This window comes from Erpetoichthys calabaricus, chromosome 1 (genome assembly GCF_900747795.2).
Source record: "Erpetoichthys calabaricus chromosome 1, fErpCal1.3, whole genome shotgun sequence".
NCBI lineage: Eukaryota > Metazoa > Chordata > Cladistia > Polypteriformes > Polypteridae > Erpetoichthys > Erpetoichthys calabaricus.
The window spans coordinates 267,481,244-267,502,691 of NC_041394.2; the positions used below are offsets into that span (position 1 = coordinate 267,481,244).

The following is a 21,448-nucleotide window of genomic DNA, read 5'->3' on the forward strand; positions in this document are numbered from 1 at the left end:
TGAAATATTGAAATGCCACATTGGAGCACAACGCTGTCTCTTCATTATGAATCCGATGAATTTCCATTATTGTGAAAAGTGACATTAGTCTGACTGACTGCAAATAAAGATAGCTTCATGTAATCCACTATTTCCATTGAAGAATTGACAGGGTTCTCAAACTCGGTTTGTAGCAAGCTGCAATCATTTTTTTTTCAATTAAAGTTTCAATTAAGTTTTAATCAGAAGCTAATCATGAAAGTAAGAGACATAACTGAAAATACCTGACTCCACTCTTTACTAAGCTTACTTCTCTGGTTCTGAGTACTACGAGCCTTCAGTGTCTTATAAACTTCATATCCATACACAAATTACTATTTGTGTACTATTTATACTATTCGTTTTGTGCAGAGATTGTCTTAGACACATCTCTACGTGAATTGACATCATCATTATTAATATTCCATAAGCGCCTTCCTCTGCTTTCCGTTGTTCGGCAATTTATTCTAGCAATATTCCAGCATAATTAAGCAAGTCATCTTTAATCAAAGAAACAACGAATAAGAAAGAGGGTCCAGCTTTGTGAAATTAACCAGAAGAAGCTTTACCTCTCTAAGCACTGACTCAAGATAACCGTGAATCCTAAATACGCGAGGAACTCCATTAAAGGTGTAAATGAGTTCCTCCTCTCTTAAAAATCATTGTTCTTTAATGGCACTTTATGGTTCTTTACCAGGTTGTGTGATTCCTTATAGAGCCATTGCGTGACAAAGCACCGACGGGTTCCTTACATAACAGGCTTGTTCTTTGTGCTTTGAAAAACGTTCTGTGTATGGTGGGCTACAGGACATTAACAGAATAAGAGTCCTTTTTAAACTCATGATCGATTACATTATATGTTGCCATCTATTCATGGTTATTTACTGTATGGAGCCTGTTACGGATACAAATAAAAGTTCTTTCTGGAGTCTTCATGTGGATGGGTCTTTTTGGAATCAAAAACTGCTTCCCCTATGGCATCTCTCTGAAGAACTACTTGGGCACCTTTATTTTTAGGAGTGTCCTTGAGTGGGGTTAGAATATAGTATCCTGATGATGGTGATGATGATAATAATAATAATAATTCCTGGAAGCATCGGATTTCACAGTGCTTTTTGATATTACTAAAATAAACTAAAGACGCATAAATAAAAATTTACTTGCAATGTAAAACTAAAGAGAAAATCCCCATTGATTGATTTTTACGAGGATGCTAAGAAAGCTGTTCTTAGAATATGTTTATGAACTATGACACCTGACCGAAAGTTATTATCTTCACCCTGTAAATATTATATGGGAATGTTCACATGACTTATGAACTTGTTTCGCTCACGATGGACTGAATGAGTATTGAAAACCTCAAAAATGGGCAGCAGTCATTGTAGTCCTCCAGTAGAAGGGTTGAGCTCACATAGGATGTTCCAAATGTAGTTGGTCTAAATTTTCGCCGAACTTCAATATCCTAATTGAACTGAACATGCGTCATCCGTTATTAAATCCATTAAATTCATTTAACGAACCCAACTATATCCTTAACTTGTTCCAGGTTTGCTGGGAGCTGGATTCGATCCTAACACCACTGGGCCCATAAGACTGGTTCCCTGCAGGGTCAATCGAGAGTTCCAATTAATGTAAACTCAACAATTCGCCTGAATATCAGAGGGAAAAAATAGACAGACAGAAAGAGAGTGCACTTTCGGCACCGATAATGAGCAGTGCACTGGAGCTGTGAGACAGCAATGCTAAACTCTGCGCCCCCGTGTCACCTTGACTTGATTACTGTATTAAGACTTCTGAACGAATGGGTACTCTGACAGTCCGAGTGATTTAATTGTAAAAAGATCACTGTGGTTAATATAATCCTGTCAATATTGTGAATGAAAGCATCAAAGAAACCCAAACCGTTAACTGGAAAAAGGGAGACGCACATTCATTTACACTGTTATGTGCAGGTAAGCCTGTACATAACCAGAGTTTATGTAAAGGCTCCTGTAAGTATATGGAGATTCTGTAATAACGTGAACCAGCTGGACATATAAGGAAAGATAAAGACAAGAACAAAAAAATCATAAATAATAATTGTCCGAAGGAGTTAAGGTAATGAATAACTGGATTCATCATGATTTTAAAACTACAGCATTTTTGCATTAAACAGTAGGCATGATGCTGATACAGCCACCAATGTTTACATCGGTGTCTACATACATAAGCTACAGATTGTTACAGTGTTACAGTGTTACAGTGCTTCATGCCATTGGCAAAGGCAAATTTCATGTTTTCTTGTGACTAAAAAAACGTTGATATGTATTACGCAGCATCTAAGTTTTCTGACTTTTAATATGGCTCATAACAGACACGCCATCATTACTATCCTGACCCAGATGCATTACTGACATTTGTAACGATTAGTAGCTTTAATAAATCGTCAAAAAGTACAACAAAAGAAATTGTGTGATCGAAAACCCTCTCGTCCTGTCCGTGTCATTAGCGCACTTTTTTTTTTTTTTTAACTCTGCAAGTGCGGCCAGTTCAAAAGAACGGAATTCCCATCCTGATGACGTCACGTGCCCGTGGTATAAAAGCGGCCTGTCAAAGCAGAAGTCGGGTCTGAGCACATTGCGCCTTCACGGGAGAACGTCGGACAGTCCAAAACCTAAAAAGCGGTAAGCAGATTTTATTTCTTGTATTTTCTTTTGTTCTGAGCATTTTACAATCCATCTATAATAAATGAATTATATATGATTTCTGATTGACTTCTTTTCACACACACTTCATTCGATGATGGGCGTAACGTTTTCTGTTTTGTGTTTATTTGCTCATTGGTACTGTACATGCAGCACTTAAGTTAGATGTAAGGACTTTTCATTGTATGGCTTTAAGGTATGATCTTTCTCTTAGACCTTATTATGCAACAAGTTGGTTGTACTAGACTGTTATTTTTTTAAGTTGTCATTTGAAAAGTTAAGGCAACAATGCAGTTACATCTTCAAGATGCAGCCCTATTCTTTTGTGTTGTGTAGTGCTTGTCAAAAAATTCATTTCTGTTCATTAGTCACTTCTATATAGCATTTTTCATGGATCACATGATTTTAAACAATCATTGCAAAGCATGAAGAGACATCCACTTATAATTGAACCAGCTTGACCCTTTGGGATCAAGGGGAGTGATGGTACTCTTCTCAGTGACACTGGGTGTAAGCCAGGAACGTACCCTGGATGGGCTGAGGAAAATAAAGATGATAATCCTAAACTGTTTTGTGGAAAGTTTTACATTGGGTGATATGGTGGCACAATGGATAGTACTGCTGTCTCTTGAATTCAGGACCATGGATTTGAATCCGGTTGCACCTTGTTTTCTTGCTTGGGCATTTTTTTCCCTGGATATTTTGGTTTTATATTTACTTCACAAAGGTATATGTAAGGTTATTTGGCAATTCTATATGAGCTCTGTTATTTGAAAATATTATGTGCCCATTGCACACAGCTTTATTGAAATAAGTAACAAAGTGTGAGTACTTTATATGAGTATATGGCAGTGATTTGTGTCACATTACACAATAGTATCATTTTAATATACTTCTAATCTGTAGGTCCTCCAGTTTACAGGAAAACCTGGGGGTTGGTGGTAGGACTGGCACTCCGGACACTGTAAAAAAAAAACCTTACACTATTCCAGTGTGGTGCTGAGGTGTCACCCGATACACTCGGGTCCCAATCCAGGTGGTTCGTCATGTGGTGGGTATGGCAACACCCAATCAGCACATGCTTCTAACCCCTCTCTCTCTCTCTCTCTCTCTCTCTCTCTCTCTCTCTCTCTCTCTCTCTCTCTCTCTCTCTCTCTCTCTCTCTCTCTCTCTGACATTCAAGTAAAATGTTGCCTTCTGCTTATTATTGAAGTATCAGAATGTCCTGTACAACAGTGTTTTAACAGATGTCCTTATAGAGTGTAAGGGAGTGTGCAATGCTTTGTGTTGAGTAGGCAGCCCTCATGTTTGATGAGGGCAGATACAGTAGCAAGTTAGCATCTGGTTATCTACAAAGAGGATGCAAGAAATTATCACACAATTTTATTAAAATAGAGTAAAGACACTGTATAAATTAATAGCCAAGACTGAAATTAGTGATTTTCTTACATTTATTATAATGGGATGCCTGGTTGAAACTGGAATCAGAAGAAGGGTGCAGAACCAGAACAGAGCCTTATGAGATTGTGATATTAAATGAAGTGGATGATCTGGCACCTAAAGTGCTCATTGCCGTGCCACTGCCTGAAGGATGACACAGCTGTGGAGGTGAAGAAATGATTCCAGTGAACACTAGGTGATTAAAGGGTAAGGTCTTCCATCAATGAGCTATAAGTTCACCAGTCCTACAGTTGTCTAAAAGGGTCACCTTCTGTACCTTCTGCCAACAGAGGAATAACTAAAAACATTCCCAGAATGTATGCTTTACCTCAGGAGTGATTAAAGGAATTTATCTGGAAGTGCTCCCTGGCTAGGGATTAGAAGACAGTTATGGCCATTACTGAAATGAGCCTGGAGCCGTGAGGCGAGTCAAGCAAGGCCAGATAATTTCATGCTAGATGGAAGAGAGAGACCCAAGGTTAGACAGAGGATGCATGCATTTAAGGCAAGCAGGTTTTCAGACAGGCAAGGGTTCAGGTCATTCAGGTAAACCCAGGGAGACTGAATGGCTATTGTTTTAGTGTGGAAGTCAAAATGATTCTGTTATTATTTATGAATGTATTTTTGACATCATAGAAAAGCCTAACATGTACTGTTGGTAATTTCTGAGTCTGAAGGCACAGTGGAAGAACAAGGCAATGACTGAAAAGAAAATGTCATACTAGTAACAAGACAAGAAAAATTGGTATTTTATTAAAAATGTTATTAAATCAAAACCTTCTGTGACTCAACTAACATAAACTGAATTGGAAGCCACTGAGATGTTACTTCTCCAACTAGGTAGAGCTGCTTTTTCACATTCTCAAACTGCCCTCAAGTTAAATTTTCATCAGTATGAATGTATATATCTTCCGTAGAGTTTAAGTATAGTTTCACTTTACAGGAACATTTTCCGTACCTGAATTAATTCAATTCTGCATACTCCTATGTAACATTCCTCAATGAATACAGACTCTGTGTGCTTACCCTGATCTGAAAATGTAGTACAGCAAAAGAAATGTAAATAAACAAGTAATATTGACTTACATACAGTAGAGAAACACACCTCTGCTGAACAACAATCCATATGCGTGTACTACAGATGCAGCAAAAAACACATTAACAGAGGAGTAGACGAAGTGGTAGTACAGAATAAGAGAACCAGATTCACTGAAACAGTACTGTGGAAAAAACAAAATCTATCTGATCCAGGGCAAATGACCATCTTCTCATCAAATTCTGTTTTACTCCCCAACCTAACAGCATGACTTTGGATTTTGGGAGAAAATGTAACTTCTCAGAGAAAACTCAAATAACCACATGGGGGACGGGGGCTGAAACTACATCTGGCAAGCATCCCAACTGGTTATCTAATAAGGTCATCTGAAATCTTTTAAAACATTATTTCTATGTAACAGGCCACTTTATGATTTACTGCTTAATTAAAAAAATATAGTACATTTATCAACTAGGCAGGGTTTGAACCCTGTTAGGCCATTGTCTAAATGTATTTTCTACGTTAAATGGCAACTCTGTCCTATCATAAATATGGGTGTGTGTATGTGAGTGTGTACTGTAGTGGGTCTCCTCCTCTTAGGGCCTGATTCCTGTCCTGCATCCAATAATAGTGGTAAAGGTTCTGGCCCCCATGACCATATAATTGGTATAAATGGGTTTTAGACAAAAGATGGATGGACATTAACTAAATCTACATCAAAACCAATGATTACAAAAAAATTCTAATATTATTAGTGGTGCTCCTAATATTATAAATATGTAACATTAAATTAAACACATGCCTAGTATTGTTAGTTGTCTTTTTTTAGATTTGTTTTTATCCATATTCTTTACTTTAGTGCTGATGTCTAAGAGTTAAAGTGCACATCTATTATACTGTATACTGTGGTGTCTAGCCTGGGAGCCTTCTCTCCCCTAATATGTTCCATCCAAGAAATGTCTCCCTGTCTAACACATATGTAAATACAGATGGACTATACTCTGTATGTTTCACCAGTTTCATTAGGCAGTCACACTCAACAATCAGACTTATTCTGAGTCATGCCACTGTAAATGGATGTGCTTAGCTGGCTAGGTAAGAAAGAGCATGCATGTTGAAACACTAACTTGTCGAAAAATATAATGTTTCTCTCAAATAAAAAAATGAATGCACTGGTTAAAATATCTGATGAAATAACTTTCACAACGTAAACCAGAAATGCTGGTAAAATCCAGTAAAATCACTAGCATTTACAGCCAAATACTTTAAATCTGGTATGTTATTACTGAATACTTTTAGCCAACAAATTATTCAGCAGAAGGGTGTCAGGAAACGCTACTGGGGCTCCTTCGTACCTCCGGCAATACATCTGCATAGTGCCTCACTCTCACTGGGACTGCCAAGTCAGAAGTCAGAAGTGGGCTTGTTCCTGTTGCTTTTTTATATAGTTCTCCAGCTTCTGTTCTGTTATACACTTCATTTCTCTGCACTTTATAAACATCTTGCAGTGCTGTGGTTTGTAAAATGCTTTGTGACAAAGATGTTCTTTGTAATCACTGAACAATTCACACAGATTAATGTTATTCTTGATATTTCTTCACTTACAGTCTTTGCAAGTCTGGAATTATTGAATCGGAGGACATCATACAATCCAAGAATGTCACATGAAGGTTTTTATTATTTTTTAAATTATTGCTCTTTCTGCTGGGTTGCATGGTGGTATAATGCTAAGCGCTGGTAATTCACACCTCCAGGTGTCTGCGTTTAAGTTTTCTTTTCTGAGTACACCTTTTGGGTTCCTTGAGTTTGCATATTTTCCCCAAGATACTCCTCAATTATCACAGAGACCTGTAAGTTAGGTTAACTGGGGTCTCTAATGTGGCCATGTGTGCATGTTTCCTACAATGTACAGGCAGCCTGTCCAGGGTTGCTTCAGTTGTATATGATGCACCCAGGTAGGGCTTCACCCTCTTTAACAACAGCAACATTTATTTATATAGCACATTTTCATACAAATGATGTAGCTCAAAGTGCTTTACAAGATGAAGAAAGAAAAAAGAAAAATATAAAAATTAGGCAATACTAATTAACAAAGAATAAAGTAAGATCTGATGGTCAGGGAGGACAGAAAAAACAAAAAACAAAAAAAAACTCCAGAGGACTGGAGAGATAAAAACCCCCTCAAAACTGGATTAAACATGTCTTGGGATATATACTGTATATCTTATATATAAACGTCTACGCATGGAAGTATGTGTGTCTATCTGTCCGGCCCGGAAGTGCGAGGCTACAGCATGAAGCTCAAAGAAAGTGACTCTGTCAACAAAGTGAAATCGCCAAGAAAAAAGAGAAACTCACTTCGCTGCTAATACACAAGCGAGGTGAGCACATCAGCAAAACAAAACCTCAGAGGAGAGCGAAACTCACTTAGCCGCTGAATGACAAACAGAGGTGAGCATGTTAGCAAAATGAAACCACAGAGAAAAGAGAACCTTAACCGCTTAGCTGCAAATGCACAACCGATGCGATTGATTGAAGTGCCAGAATCCACGGTTTCTAGGAGTGAGACAAAAGGACAGCTGCTGTACAGGCTTTTAAATGATTGATGTGCAGTGCTACTTGCAGATCACGCAGCTCGGTAGCAGCCAGCAGACAGCCAGCAGTTGATCCGTCCACCTATTCTTAGCGTGCATTCAGTGTGAATCGTGCTCTCAGAGGTGGGGGTTGTGGGGTGGGCAAGCAAAGCGAGTAGGGAGCACAGTCCCCTAGTGTATGTATATATATATATATATATATATATATATATATATATATATATATATATATATATATATATATATATATATATATATAATGTGTGTTATATAGTTTTACTGTCAAATAATGCAAAGAGTACGTGATACGTGTTTCGCCCTTATTTGGGCTCATCAGGCATACACACTCCACTGATTCCCCGCAAGGGGATTGAACCTCGGACTAGGTAACCACCCATGCAATCAGATCGTGTTTCAGACTACGAATGCTATAAATGTAATTACTCCGGTCTCCAGGCTGTCAAATAAACAAACCACACACCGTGGCGCAGCGTAAAGGGGCTTCACCGCTGACGTCCGAGGTTCAATCCCCGCGAGTGGATGCAGTGGAGTGTGTATGCCTGATGAGCCCAAATAAGGGCAAAACACATGTCGCGTACTCTTTGCATTATTTGACAGCAAAACTATATAACATTCTATTATCTGCTTCTCGTGACTGAGAGGGCGTGGCGGACGTTTGCCAACTTGCAGACCAACCACATGCGTTTACCTGGTAGGTAACCACCCATACAATAATCAGATTGTGTTTCAGACTACAAATGCTATATATATATATATATATATATATATATATATATATATAGGGGAACTTTTGTGATCCCTATATAATTGAAGAAAATAAGAAAGTGATTAGACACGATTAAATGTCTTTCCAGACAGGAGTCCGAGATCAGACTGACTTCATGTGATGTAGAAGGGGCTTATATAGGGTCCAGGCAGGAAGGCATACAGCAGAAGTGACATCAGAGGTGGAACAGGTGTCACTCTTCCATCCTGCAGAGGAAGGAGAAGAAAAGGCATTAGGTAATAGTGCCAACCCCTGGTCTGGAGAAGAATTACCACCATCAGTGCACTTCAGCAATTGAACCCCAGCCATACTGCCTAATGTTTAAAGAGATACTTTAATTAGCTTTAGCTAGTCCCCTCTGCTTATAGGCAACTGTTTTAATGGCAAGCAAAATTTTTCAACTTACTATGAATTTTTTCCTCATAGATTACTTCCACAGTTGAAAATTAAATCTTATTTTTTGTTTACATTTTGAAATATAACAAGAAATATTGTGTGAGTTCCGGTATGGACATGCTACCTAAAAGTGATGATCCAAGTCAAAAACATTGATGTAGAGTGTGTTGATTTCTTTTTGGTTAGGTCAGCTCCTGAATTTCCTGTAATTAACGATGCTTACTCATCTTGTGCAAGAATGAAAGAAAATGGATGAAGATGATATAGTTGAATTGCATTTGCAAGAAGCAGGGCTCTTCTTGTTTCACAATAGTTGCCATTTAAAACAAAAATGCAGCTTTAATGACATTCTAAATAAATGAGATTTTAGGTTAGATTCATATCGGAAATGAGCACTATAGGGGAAAAATTCAGTAAGTCATATAAAAAACAGTAGATCAGCACTGGCAATGGAATCTTAATAATGAGTCAGTATGTCATGAAGATTGAACTTCTTTTAATTGTTTGATTTTTTTGTTTGCCTTTAATTGCTTTACAAATTATTTTGTTTAATTACAAAATGTTTTTTCAAAAGCATTAATTGAAAGAAGAATGTGTTATAAGCTCTAAAAATTGATAGACATATCAAATGTAATTTTTAAAATATCTAGTCCTTTATAAGTTACAGGTGGATGAGCAGAGGAGAAATCTTCATGATATCATGTTTTTTTTTATTGTTCCTATTATCACTTTTGATTCTTTGCGATTGTGTCCCATGAGCTCAAAGTGATATAATTTATAGGGACAGAACAAAAATAAGGGAGCATGAAGTGATAAATTCTTTGGATGAAATAGTCGTATTTTTTATCTTGAATATCAAGGTTGAACATTAAATTTCCATTGATTACAGATGCATGGTTACAGTTAATACTTCATGCTTGTAAATTTATTGGAATACTCAGGAAACATATTTATTTCCACTTTCTGTCATTTAGTTAACTAACAGCTAATTGTACTGAGGTAGCCATTTAATGACCCAGTATCATGATGCCTGCTTCAGCTATGGGTGGAACAGTGGAACAGTGTCACAGTGGTTAGCTTTGCTCTCTCATGGATCCAGCATCCACTGTTCCAATTGTGTGCTGTCTGGTCTATGTCAGCATAAGAGTTTGCATGTTCTCTCCATATCTGCTGGTGTTTTTCTAGGGGCACTCCAGCTTTTTTTTTTGGTCCTGCATTTTTAATTTCGTTATTTGGCAAGACAGATTTGGTTGAATGTGAATGTAAGAATAAGGAAGCCCTGTAATTGGCTTATTCCTTCCTGTGCACAGTGTTGCTGGCATAGACTGTAGCCCCCCTAAGCCACCACTAACCCAAACTGGAATAAGTGAGTTTGGTATCTTATTCTTATTCAAGATCCCCAATGATTCAGCTCAAAAAGGTGTTTGCAGATTTCCAGATTTCCATCTTGAGTGTACTTGTTTTTCATTCGTGTCTTTGAGGCATGTCTATGTTCTTTAGTGAAAAGAATTCTTCATAAAAGTTGATGTTTTATCAGGTTTTGAACATCAATAATATTTTCAGGAAATATACTCTCCTAAAGTTTTCTGTCCAACAAGTGACAAAGAATTTTGTTTCTGTTATAGTCGAGTGCTGTTGTGTCACTTCCAGAGTGGGTAACAAAATCTACAAGGGAAACCTACATCTTCTAAGTCTTTTGCTGTGTGGTTATTGCAAAAACACAATAGAGAGTTTGGCAGGCTGCATAACCTTTGAACATGTGTCTTTGTTTCTCTCTATGGAGTAGGGGTGGTTCATCCACTTCCTTACAAATTACCCTTACAATGTCAACTCTGCAAAGCTTCCTGCTCCTAGCAACCTAAAAGGTAAGCTGTTGAGTGCTGTGATGCTGCTTCTGGTGTTCCTTTGCCAAGTGAGGTTGTGTCCACTCTAGAACAGGTTGCATTTGGCCTCTAGCTACTGTGGTTTTATGACAATAAACAGGACAATATAACTGTGACCTCTGAGTTTCACTTCTCTCATGACAAATACTCGCACAAACGGAATTCAGTTGAGTCGTCTGCCTTTTGCTTGTGGCTCTTTGCATACTGTGGAGGATTGCCCTTTGGACTGATTTTACATGACTAGCTTCTAGTCCATCCATCCATCCATCCATTGTCTCCCGCTTATCCGAGGTCGGGTCGCGGGGGCAGCAGCTTGAGCAGAGATGCCCAGTCTTCCCTCTCCCCGGCCACTTCTTCTAGCTCTTCCGGGAGAATCCCAAGGCATTCCCAGGCCAGTCGAGAGACATAGTCCCTCCAGCGTGTCCTGGGTCTTCCCCGGGGCCTCCTCCCGGTTGGACGTGCCCGGAACACCTCACCAGGGAGGCATCCTGATCAGATGCCCGAGCCACCTCATCTGACTCCTTTCGATGCGGAGGAGCAGCAGCTCTACTCAGAGCCCCTCCCGGATGACTGAGCTTCTCAGCCTATCTTTAAGGGAAAGCCCAGACACCCTGCGGAGGAAACTCATTTCAGCCGCTTGTATTCGCAATCTTGTTCTTTCAGTCACTACCCATAGCTCATGACCATAGGTGAGGGTAGGAACATAGATTGACTGGTAAATTGAGAGCTTTGCCTTACGGCTCAGCTACTTTTTCACCACGACAGACCGATGCAATGCCCGCATTACTGCGGATGCCGCACCGATCCGCCTGTCGATCTCACGCTCCATTCTTCCCTCACTCGTGAACAAGACCCTGAGATACTTGAACTCCTCCACTTGGGGCAGGATCTCGCTCCCAACCCTGAGAGGGCACTCCACCCTTTTCCGGCTGAGGACCATGGTCTCGGATTTGGAGGTGCTGATTCTCATCCCAGCCGCTTCACACTCGGCTGCGAACCGATCCAGAGAGAACTGAAGATCACGGCCTGATGAAGCAAACAGGACAACATCATCTGCAAAAAGCAGTGACCCAATCCTGAGCCCACCAAACCGGACCCCCTCAACGCCCTGGCTGCGCCTAGAAATTCTGTCCATAAAAGTTATGAACAGAATCGGTGACAAAGGGCAGCCCTGGCGGAGTCCAACTCTCACTGGAAACGGGTTCGACTTACTGCCGGCAATGCGGACCAAGCTCTGGCACCGATCGTACAGGGACTGAACAGCCCTTATCAGGGGGGCCGGTACCCCATACTCTCGGAGTACCCCCCACAGGATTCCCCGAGGGACACGGTCGAATGCCTTTTCTAAGTCCACAAAACACATGTACTGGTTGGGCAAACTCCCCTGCACCCTCCAGGACCCTGCTAAGGGTATAGAGCTGGTCCACTGTTCCGCGACCAGGACGAAAACCACACTGTTCCTCCTGAATCCGAGGCTCGACTATCCGACGGACCCTCCTCTCCAGGACCCCTGAATAGACTTTTCCAGGGAGGCTGAGGAGTGTGATCCCTCTGTAGTTGGAACACACCCTCCGATCCCCCTTCTTAAAGAGGGGGACCACCACCCCGGTCTGCCAATCCAGAGGCACTGTCCCTGATGTCCATGCGATGTTGCAGAGGCGTGTCAGCCAAGCTCCTAGCTAATAGGCTTATTAGGTCAAATACCATATTGTATATGCTTTCTGGAGGTATAGTGCCACAAATGCAAGCCCTTCCTGAATGTACTTTTTGTGACAATTTGAGATGTGTGTACTTCTTCTAAAATGGGCAGATTTTAACTTTATTGTGAAAAAGAATTCCTCTACACAAAGCAAGCTGAAATAAACTATTCCAATTCTTAAAATTTATTCAGATTTTCCAAAATGTAATTCTCTAACAACAACAATGTATTTCTTGTATAGCCCAAAATCACACAAGGAATGGCTCAATGGGCTTTAACACACCCTGTTTTTTGACAGCCCCCATCCTTGATTCCCTAAGGAAAACAAGAAAAACTCACCATAAGAAGAACCATGCAGGAATAAAATGGAAGAAATCTTCAGTCAGTTCAGAGAGAGATGGTTGGGTGCACAAAGGGTGTCAAAAATGGGATCAATACAACACACAAAACAAACAACTGTGCTTCACAGAGCTAGATGGCCAGCCTATCATTGCCACTTCAGAAATACGTTGCAAAAACCATTCACTCTGATACTAGGTACAGAAAGAACACCTGATCACCCCTCAGTAGATGGAATTATGGCTAGTAAACCTTTGGATTAAATATGTTTTACAAAAGTGGAAGTTTTGTAATACTTGGATTCTCAAATAATAAAACAATAAAAATAGCAAGTTGTGAAATGCTGTAAATATAATCCAAATCTGGGTCAACCAAACATGCTCCGTCTCTTCATTACACAAAGTACTAGCAACATCTGCCTTTGGTTTAAATCCAAGAACAACCAGTCTGACTGAAGTCGTCCTAACAGAAGAGTGAATGAGAACTTTGAGGAATCTAAAACGTAGACAGAACTTTATTTGTCCCTAAGGGGAAATCTGGCTTTTTATCGAGGCTCTTTAAATAAATAAATACATAATCACACACCAGAATAACTAAAAAGGAAGAACATTTTAAACGAAAACTCGGCAGTCACAGTCCCAGTGAGCCATTATGCGGGCGTATTGTTGTTGGTATAGAGGAGTCCCAGTAGCATTTCTTGACGCAATTCTGCAGAATAATCCATTGGCTGAAAGTCCTCACTGTTAGTGTGTCAGAGAGAGGATGTGCAGCATTATTCATAATGGCACTCAGTTTTGTTTTAATTCTCTCCTTTGCTATGACCTCCATGTGGTCCAAGTGTGTCCCATAATTAAGCCTTCCTTTTTAATTAGCTTGTTAATTCAGTGGGCCTCTCTGAAAGTTATGTTACCAGCCATTGCACTGGCCATCAGTTTGTCGGTGAAAAGTGAATGTTTCTTTCTGTTAACCCTTTGCCTAACTCAACAGCTATTCAATTAAAGCCATTCAGATCATTTTTCAGGATCCTGATTAGCCACCTCTACCTTTGTTCTTTCAGAAAGCACATTTCTAAATGCAGACTTTTTTTGTTCCACCTCAAGTCTCCTGTACTGTAAGTGTCTTGAACACTTGTTAAACTGAATCTACAAGCGAATACTTTTATGAAAAATAAGCCAGTCTGATGAGAGAGACAATGTCTAAAACGAGACTAAGCTGATCAAGGAGATACTGCAGGCAGCTTCACACTGTCAGTGGGAAATCAGGAAGGCTACAGTTCAATAACATGAAAATTGTGGTAGTGAAAAGTAGTCTTCCTGTGTTACTGTCTCATGAACACAACATGTGCTAGGAGTTGCTTTGTGTTTGCCATGAATATCTGTCTTGTATTGCTTTACTTATGCACTAAAATTTTTGATAGCTGCATTGCAACTGATTCGATTGCTTAACTGCATTTGCAAGTTTAGTGTCATGTAGTGTGTTTGTGTGACCATTTTGTCTCTGACAGATCTGTATATTTTGACTGATGTTTTAGTAAAGGACACAATTTCCATTTCAATTTGTGGTCTCATACTCAGTGTTGTACCCTGGACATCATTTAATGTAGTACAGTACTGCAGTAAGAATTTTTTTCAACACAATCCGGAAAAGAGATGCCTTGACAATTCCAATACACAATACAGTAATACAAAAAATTTCTGTACAGTACTGTTCACGGCAAAGATATGTGAAAATAATATTTCATAAAGTTCAGGGTAACGGATAAGGTTGTAAATTGAAAGTGGCATCCCAAGACACACACAGCAGGACTCCAGAACTCTGAAGACAGAGCATGAGGGTAATTGATTTATCACATTATAGCATTTTTTTTCCAATATTAATCAAGCAAATGATGCATTTTACATTGCCTGTTATGGAGTTAAAATTCAAAATTAACTGTCAAAATAGGAATGCAAAATACACATGGGGTCCCACATGTTAAAGTGATACTACTACAGTAACAGGGTACGCTAAGATATCACTGCCAAAGGCACTATAAACAAATAGCAATGGAGTCTTCTGAAATGACTCAAAAGTCCACCAGACACTCTTTGTAAAAGTATGTGACAAGGAAGAGATGAACAGGTAGACCTAGGATGGTAATCACAGATCCAAAGCACTCACATGAATCTCCTTGGATTCTTCTGCAGCCTTTCCACTGAACTCCTTTGCTTAGTGCCAGTGGACTTGTGTGAATAATTGGCTGTCATCCTAGGCATGTAAGCCTGTTTATGATAATTTGTACAAAATGTTAAAACTCTTCCTTACTAACCTTTTTGTCAGAGCCATGCTTTGCTTGATATTGACTTCATTTTTAATAAATGTTACAGTTCACTGTCTTACATTTTGTATGTAATCAAGACATACCATATATTTTCACCTTTTATTTTAGGTGTCAGCTGTGTAAACCAGTTTGGTGGTGTTTTTGTCAATGGACGGCCTCTTCCAACATGCAAAAGATGGAAAATCATTGAGCTGGCGGCAAGAGGAATGAGAGCCTGTGAAATTTCTAGAATATTGCAGGTATTAAATAAATAAAAAAAATAATGAATATTCTTATTTCAACTGTATTTACCTTTTCTGTCTGTATTTTTTCCTGCGTTAAACATTAACTTTAATTTGACTAGTTTGTATGTACTTTATTATTTAATACTAGCTTTGCTAACTGTTGAAGACAGGTAATGGAATAATTGCAAAATATTCAATATCTGTTGCCCTATGTGTACCTTCAGCATCTTTCCTCTGTATCTGTGTGTGTCTGTAACTCTCTTTACTAGTGCTCCCATTCTCCAGCATGTTCCGATGAAGCCTGCTTTTTAGACTCTGCCATTATTTTCAAGGCATCTTGGATGCCTCCTGCACATTTTATATTTCTCTTCTTTGATGATGACTCTCTCAGCATGACTCCACTGTTTCCTGTCCTTGTGTGTCTAATGCTTGCACTTCCTCTTTCATTGCATCACCAAAGCCAAACTGATCTACTGTATCAGAGTTCTGTAAGGGACAGCATGCACACACACACAGACCTGACTGTTATGTTATATAGTAGACTAGGGGGCTTCGCCCCCTGCTCGCTTCGCTCGCCAACCCACATGTTTGGTTTTCCGGTTACACACTTTTAAGATTGTTTTTTCTTTGAATTGTTGCTATTTCATTAGTTTCACTTTTATTTCAGAACTTCTGTAAAAAGAATATTTGTAACCTTGCGAGTACCAATATGCTGAATCTTTTTAATGAGGTCAGGATAGGTTCCTCTGTTTGGAATTTCAGCACAGACAAAACGATCTATATCATCAGCATTTAATAATTTTTTTTTACAAAGTAAAAAAGTAAGTAGAATTCTGCATTGGACTCCTGTTTGTAAAGTCGTGCTATTTTCCTCTCACAGTTCCAAAAGTACATGGGGTTACCAAGGTGATACCACAGCTTTTCTCTAGGTTTTTGTACAAGGGCTAGACAGAACGTTTTTGACTCCTGGGGTAAATTTAGCTTTTTAAATAAGCAGACAGATAAATATATACACACTAACAAAGTAACCAATAAATGCATGTGTGGTAAACTCCGTTTTTGAAATTCTCAAGGTTCTTTATTTGTCACATGCATAGTTATACAGGACAACACGCAGTGAAATGCATCCTGATCCGCTTATCAAAAACTGTGCAAAGTTAGAAGAATATCAGTTAGATTAACAAAAAGTCATAGATTGAAAGATAACAGTATAGTAGAACATAATAAATAAGTAAAATTATGTGAATAAAGTAGAATTAAGTGTTAAGGTGCAATAGTGTAGTAATTATTGTGCAAAACCAAAGTTAGACTGATGCATAGTTAAATGAGGCAGTTTATTTGTTTGCGCTACTGCGATCTTTACTTTTTTTTTTTATATTTTCTAATTTTCCTACTTTCATATCCTTTAACTTTCTCCACATGTGTATAGCGCCAACGTTTTTTTTTTTTTTTTGAGCCTTTCTAATTTCACTGGTTTCATAGTCTCTAACCTGCTCTGCATGTGTTTAGCCCCAACATTTGTAAACATCTTTATGAAGTTCTAATTTGTCTTTTACTCATTGTCTTTTAATTCTGAGCCGGATTGGACGTGCTTTTTTTTCAATTCCACTTGTTCCGGGCTGATAATTACTTTCCTTATTTTCTGAATTTGCACCTCGATTATTCTTTTTTGCTCTTTTTTCTCTCCAACGCATTTGAGTCTCTTTTCTCCACGCTGCTTTCTTCTTCGCTTAGATGTCGACATTTCATTTATAACGTACTGTCCTTATACGCTTTATATGCGCTGAGAGCCCTGGATCTGTGTGTGCTCAAATCCTTCACAAGACTGAATGTTTTGCTGCCTATTGTCCTATTTGATAGATTGTAAGTAGGGCGTGTCTTTGGTCTCGCGGGTCTTTAAAATGTCTTCCGAGAAGATCACGTATCGTAGCCTTGCTTTTGCTTTCCAGGACAGCCAAGCAAAATGACACCTTTTATTGGCTAACTAGAAAGATTACAATATGCAAGCTTTCGAGGCAACTCAGGCCCCTTCTTCAGGCAAGATGTAATCATCTTGCCTGAAGAAGGGGCCTGAGTTGCCTCGAAAGCTTGCATATTGTAATCTTTCTAGTTAGCCAATAAAAGGTGTCATTTTGCTTGGCTTTTCTCTACATTCATAATGGCTAACACGGTACAACACCCTAGTACTTTCCAGGACAGAATTTCTTTTTATAATAGATAGATATACTTTAAGCTTGGGTGAGTAATACTATAATAAGAGCTTGCTGTCGCATACATGGTAAGTAAAATATAAATAAAACTCTTCAGTTTGATCAAGTTTTTTAATAATCTAGTAAGTCAAATGCTTGTTTAACTAAATTCTTATTTAGTCAAATGCTTATTTTTATTTTTATTTTTAAAGTTTAATATACAATTTTAGTACATATTCATTGCGATGCACATTATTTCACACCATGTTAAAGGCTAAACAATAGTAATTGAGAAATGCTATATGAGTATTATGTCATGTAAAATCTTTTCATGAGTGAAATAAATGACATTTAGTTTTAGTAGCTATGCAGAGAAAATATGAGGAACTGATTGGCTATCACAGTGGTTCTTAAATTTTTTTACTCATGACCCAAATTTGCCTTCTTTGTGTCTTCAAGACGCCGAATCATCACTCGTCATCATCCCTTCCACCATTACCTGTTGAAGGTGTTTGTGACCATTTCCCTTTGAGTACTATTGTGAACCATGACTTTGCTTGATCCAAATTTAGACAACACACTAAGGGCTAAGAGAACTGAGTCTCCTTAGTGTTTTACAGAAAAAGATAAATTGGCAATCCAATCCAGATCTTTAATATCCTTAAAAGAATCATTTTAAAGTTGATCACAAATCATTCTTTTACTTAAATAGTGAACCACATAGTCAAGGACATTATTTACATGCATTTGCTTGACAGAATCTTTTATCCAACGTGACCTACAACAGAAGTAAACATAATTGAATAACATTAGGCTAGGGCCTGTTTGTTCAGCAATTGTAATAGGACAAGCAACAAAAGTTGATTGCCACAAGTGAAAAGATGTAATAACTAATAAATTTACAATCATAGATTAACAATCAATAAAACAATTCAATTTAAACAACAAATTAACCAACAATGTTCACAGAACAGAAGGGTGTTCAATTGCTTCTTAAATACATTGAGGGAGTCAGCAATACGGATGGAGGTAGGTAGCCTCTTCCATCAACTAGAACTACACAGGAAAAGAGTCTGGATTGAAGCTTGATACCACACAGTTGGCATCACCAGATGCTGTTCCCTGGCAGATCTGTGTGGGTGAGAAGGAGCATATCCGCATTTACACGTGCTGATCCAGTGACTAATCTATAGGCAAGCATTAGAGATTTGAATGTAATGTTTGCTGCCACAGGGCGTCAATGTAGAAACCTGAGGAGAGGAGTGACTTGTGCCTGCCTTGGTTGGTTAAGTACAAGACAGACTGCTGCATTGTGGATCATCTGCAGCGGCTTCATAGCACATGCAGTTACTCCTGCCAGAAGTGTGTTGCAGTAGTCCAGACGAGACAAGAACCGAGCCTGGACCAGAAGTAGTGCTGCATACTTTGTCAGATAAGCTATGATCTTCTGGATGTTGTACACCATGCACTTGCCTGAACAAGAGACAACAGAAATGTGGTGAGAAAAATATAGATGCTCATCAATCACCATCCTAAAGTTGTGTACAGAGTGTAACAACTGTTAGCGACAGTGAGCAAAGCTGTACACAGATGAGGAGTTAAACAGATTGGCTGGAAGGATCACAAGCTTGGTATTTGCCAGGTTGAGCTATAGATGGTGGTGCTTCATCTGGGCTGATATATCAGTAAGTCATGCAGAGATTCTTGCTGATTCCATATTGTCCTCCTGACAGAACAACAGGTATGTGTATCATCTGCATAACACTGATAAGATAACCCATGGGATTGGATAATGGAACCCAGGAAGGTGGTTTATAAAGGGAAAAGTAGAGGACCTAGCACCCATCCTTGGGGTACACCTTGCATGTCTGGTGTGCCTTTGACAACTCACCTTGCTGGGACACACTGTTAGGATTCCGCACGAGATGTAGGACTTAGACTATCTGAGAGCATCTCCAGTGATGCCAATGTCAGAGAGGGTGGCAAGAAGGATGTTGTTGTTGACCGTGTCAAATCCAGAAGAGAGATCTAGCAGGATCAGGAGCGATGACATGCTGGTAGTTCTAGCAAGTTGTAGCTAGCCAACCATCGTTACTAGAGCTGTCTCAGTTGAGTGGTTCCTGTTGAAGCCGGACTGATTCTTAACAAGCAATCCATCCTGTACAAGGAAGGAAGAGACCTGGTTAGAAACAGCATATTAAAGTGTTTTGGAAAAAAGGGAAAGCTAACAGGCCTGTAGTTAACATGAGATGGATTGAGTGTTGGTTTTTTGAGAAGTAGGGTTATCTGAGCATGTTTGAAGATGATTGGAAATGTGCCTGAGCTAAATAAAGTGTTTATGATGTGTGTAATTGCAGGAATCAGTGTGAGGGAGATGGCCTGAAAGAGATGTGAGGGGATAAGGTCTAGTGGACAGGTAATGGAGTGATTGGAGAGAGAATGTGGTGAATATTGGGTGATGTTTGGAAGAAGGCATGATGGGTGACAGCAAGTGTGAAACCAGTGTAAAATAAAAAGAAATGCACTGAAAGATGGCAGGAAGCACTTCTGCATTGAAAGGGTCATGGAAATCTGAAACAAACATCAAATTACATTGTTGAAAGAGTCCATGGCTTTGAAAGAAATTTCTAGGTGAAATACAGAGACATTAACTAACTAAATAAACATGATGGATTGGATGGGTTGTTGCTTATTTTTGCATCTTCTTTCCCATTTTATTGGCATAGTCTGAAAATTGCACATTAAAATTACTAAACATCAGGAAAATGGTAAACTTGTAAAATGCAGAACAATTGGATGAGTGAGAAAGTTTGAAAAGCCATCTGAAAACTCTCAAAACGCAAAAGACTTTCAAAACCATTCATGAGTGTCTGTTCCCTATAGACGTTTGGTGACCTAGTTCCAAATAAATAAGCACTGGGTGCCTTCATTTACAGATGGCAGAATTATTGGAAGACATACAACGCATAATAAGACAGAGAGCCAGCTCCCCTCAGTATAATTTATTATACTAATCCACTCTGTAAATATTCAGTAATTAAACAATCCAAATGGTTTTAAAACTGAATCATGAAGTGATGGATCCTAACTAGCATGTTCAGTGTCATGAGTCATACACCTCGTTGGTAATGCCTTCACTGAAAAGTGTGTTTTTATAATAGCCATACAGGTTCACGATACCACTGTGCACTCTTGCAGTGTAGAAAAGTACACATTTGCGTTTAAGCAGAATAATGGGGCTAAATAAACTAAACTATAATTATTCATACAGAAAACAATCTAGAGAGAACCACTTCTAGAATCCCCAAGAAAGACATGGCCAAAATCCTGTGGAATCCAAACAAGTTAAAAGATTTCAACTGCTGTCCAAAAATCATTCATATTTGGCTGGTAAACAATCCAGAGAATCCCTAACATTTGCTAACATTGCTGCTCAAGATCAGGATGGTTTTCAATATTTATTTACGTACACTTCATGATAAATATATTTGCTTGGTTGCCATTGCTTGTGTTCTGATTGTAGAAGTATGGAAATGGTAGAAAGGTTTGTCACTTGTGCTGGAATGGTTTTGACTATGCAAGGATGCTATATATAAAGTAATGTGAGTTTGAAAATCCATCATATGTTTGGGTATCCCAATAAACAGCATTCAGAGACAATCAATAAACTGAACCCAAATAACCAAAAACAAAGTGAGAACAAATTAATATAAACCACAAATGACTGTAAAAAAACTGAATATGCCTATCCTTAAAAGTCATGTATCATCTGTGATCTTGTTAACTCCAAAACTCCATATTGGGGATAATAAGGCTTACTGTTCCCTGGCTGATTGTGT

At 38.8% G+C, this 21,448-nt stretch overlaps 1 protein-coding gene across 1 annotated transcript in view; it reads left to right on the plus strand.

Moving 5' to 3' along the window:
* The first annotated feature begins 2,633 nt into the window (after positions 1-2,633).
* LOC114659400 (paired box protein Pax-4) overlaps positions 2,634-21,448 on the plus strand; it is a 51,536-nt gene continuing 32,721 nt past the window's right edge. The window contains exons 1-3 of the mRNA XM_051929809.1: positions 2,634-2,681; positions 6,786-6,848; positions 15,305-15,435. Of these exons, the coding sequence (XP_051785769.1) occupies positions 6,836-6,848; positions 15,305-15,435 (144 nt within the window). The 5' untranslated portion in view covers positions 2,634-2,681; positions 6,786-6,835. The remainder of the gene's footprint in view (positions 2,682-6,785; positions 6,849-15,304; positions 15,436-21,448) is intronic.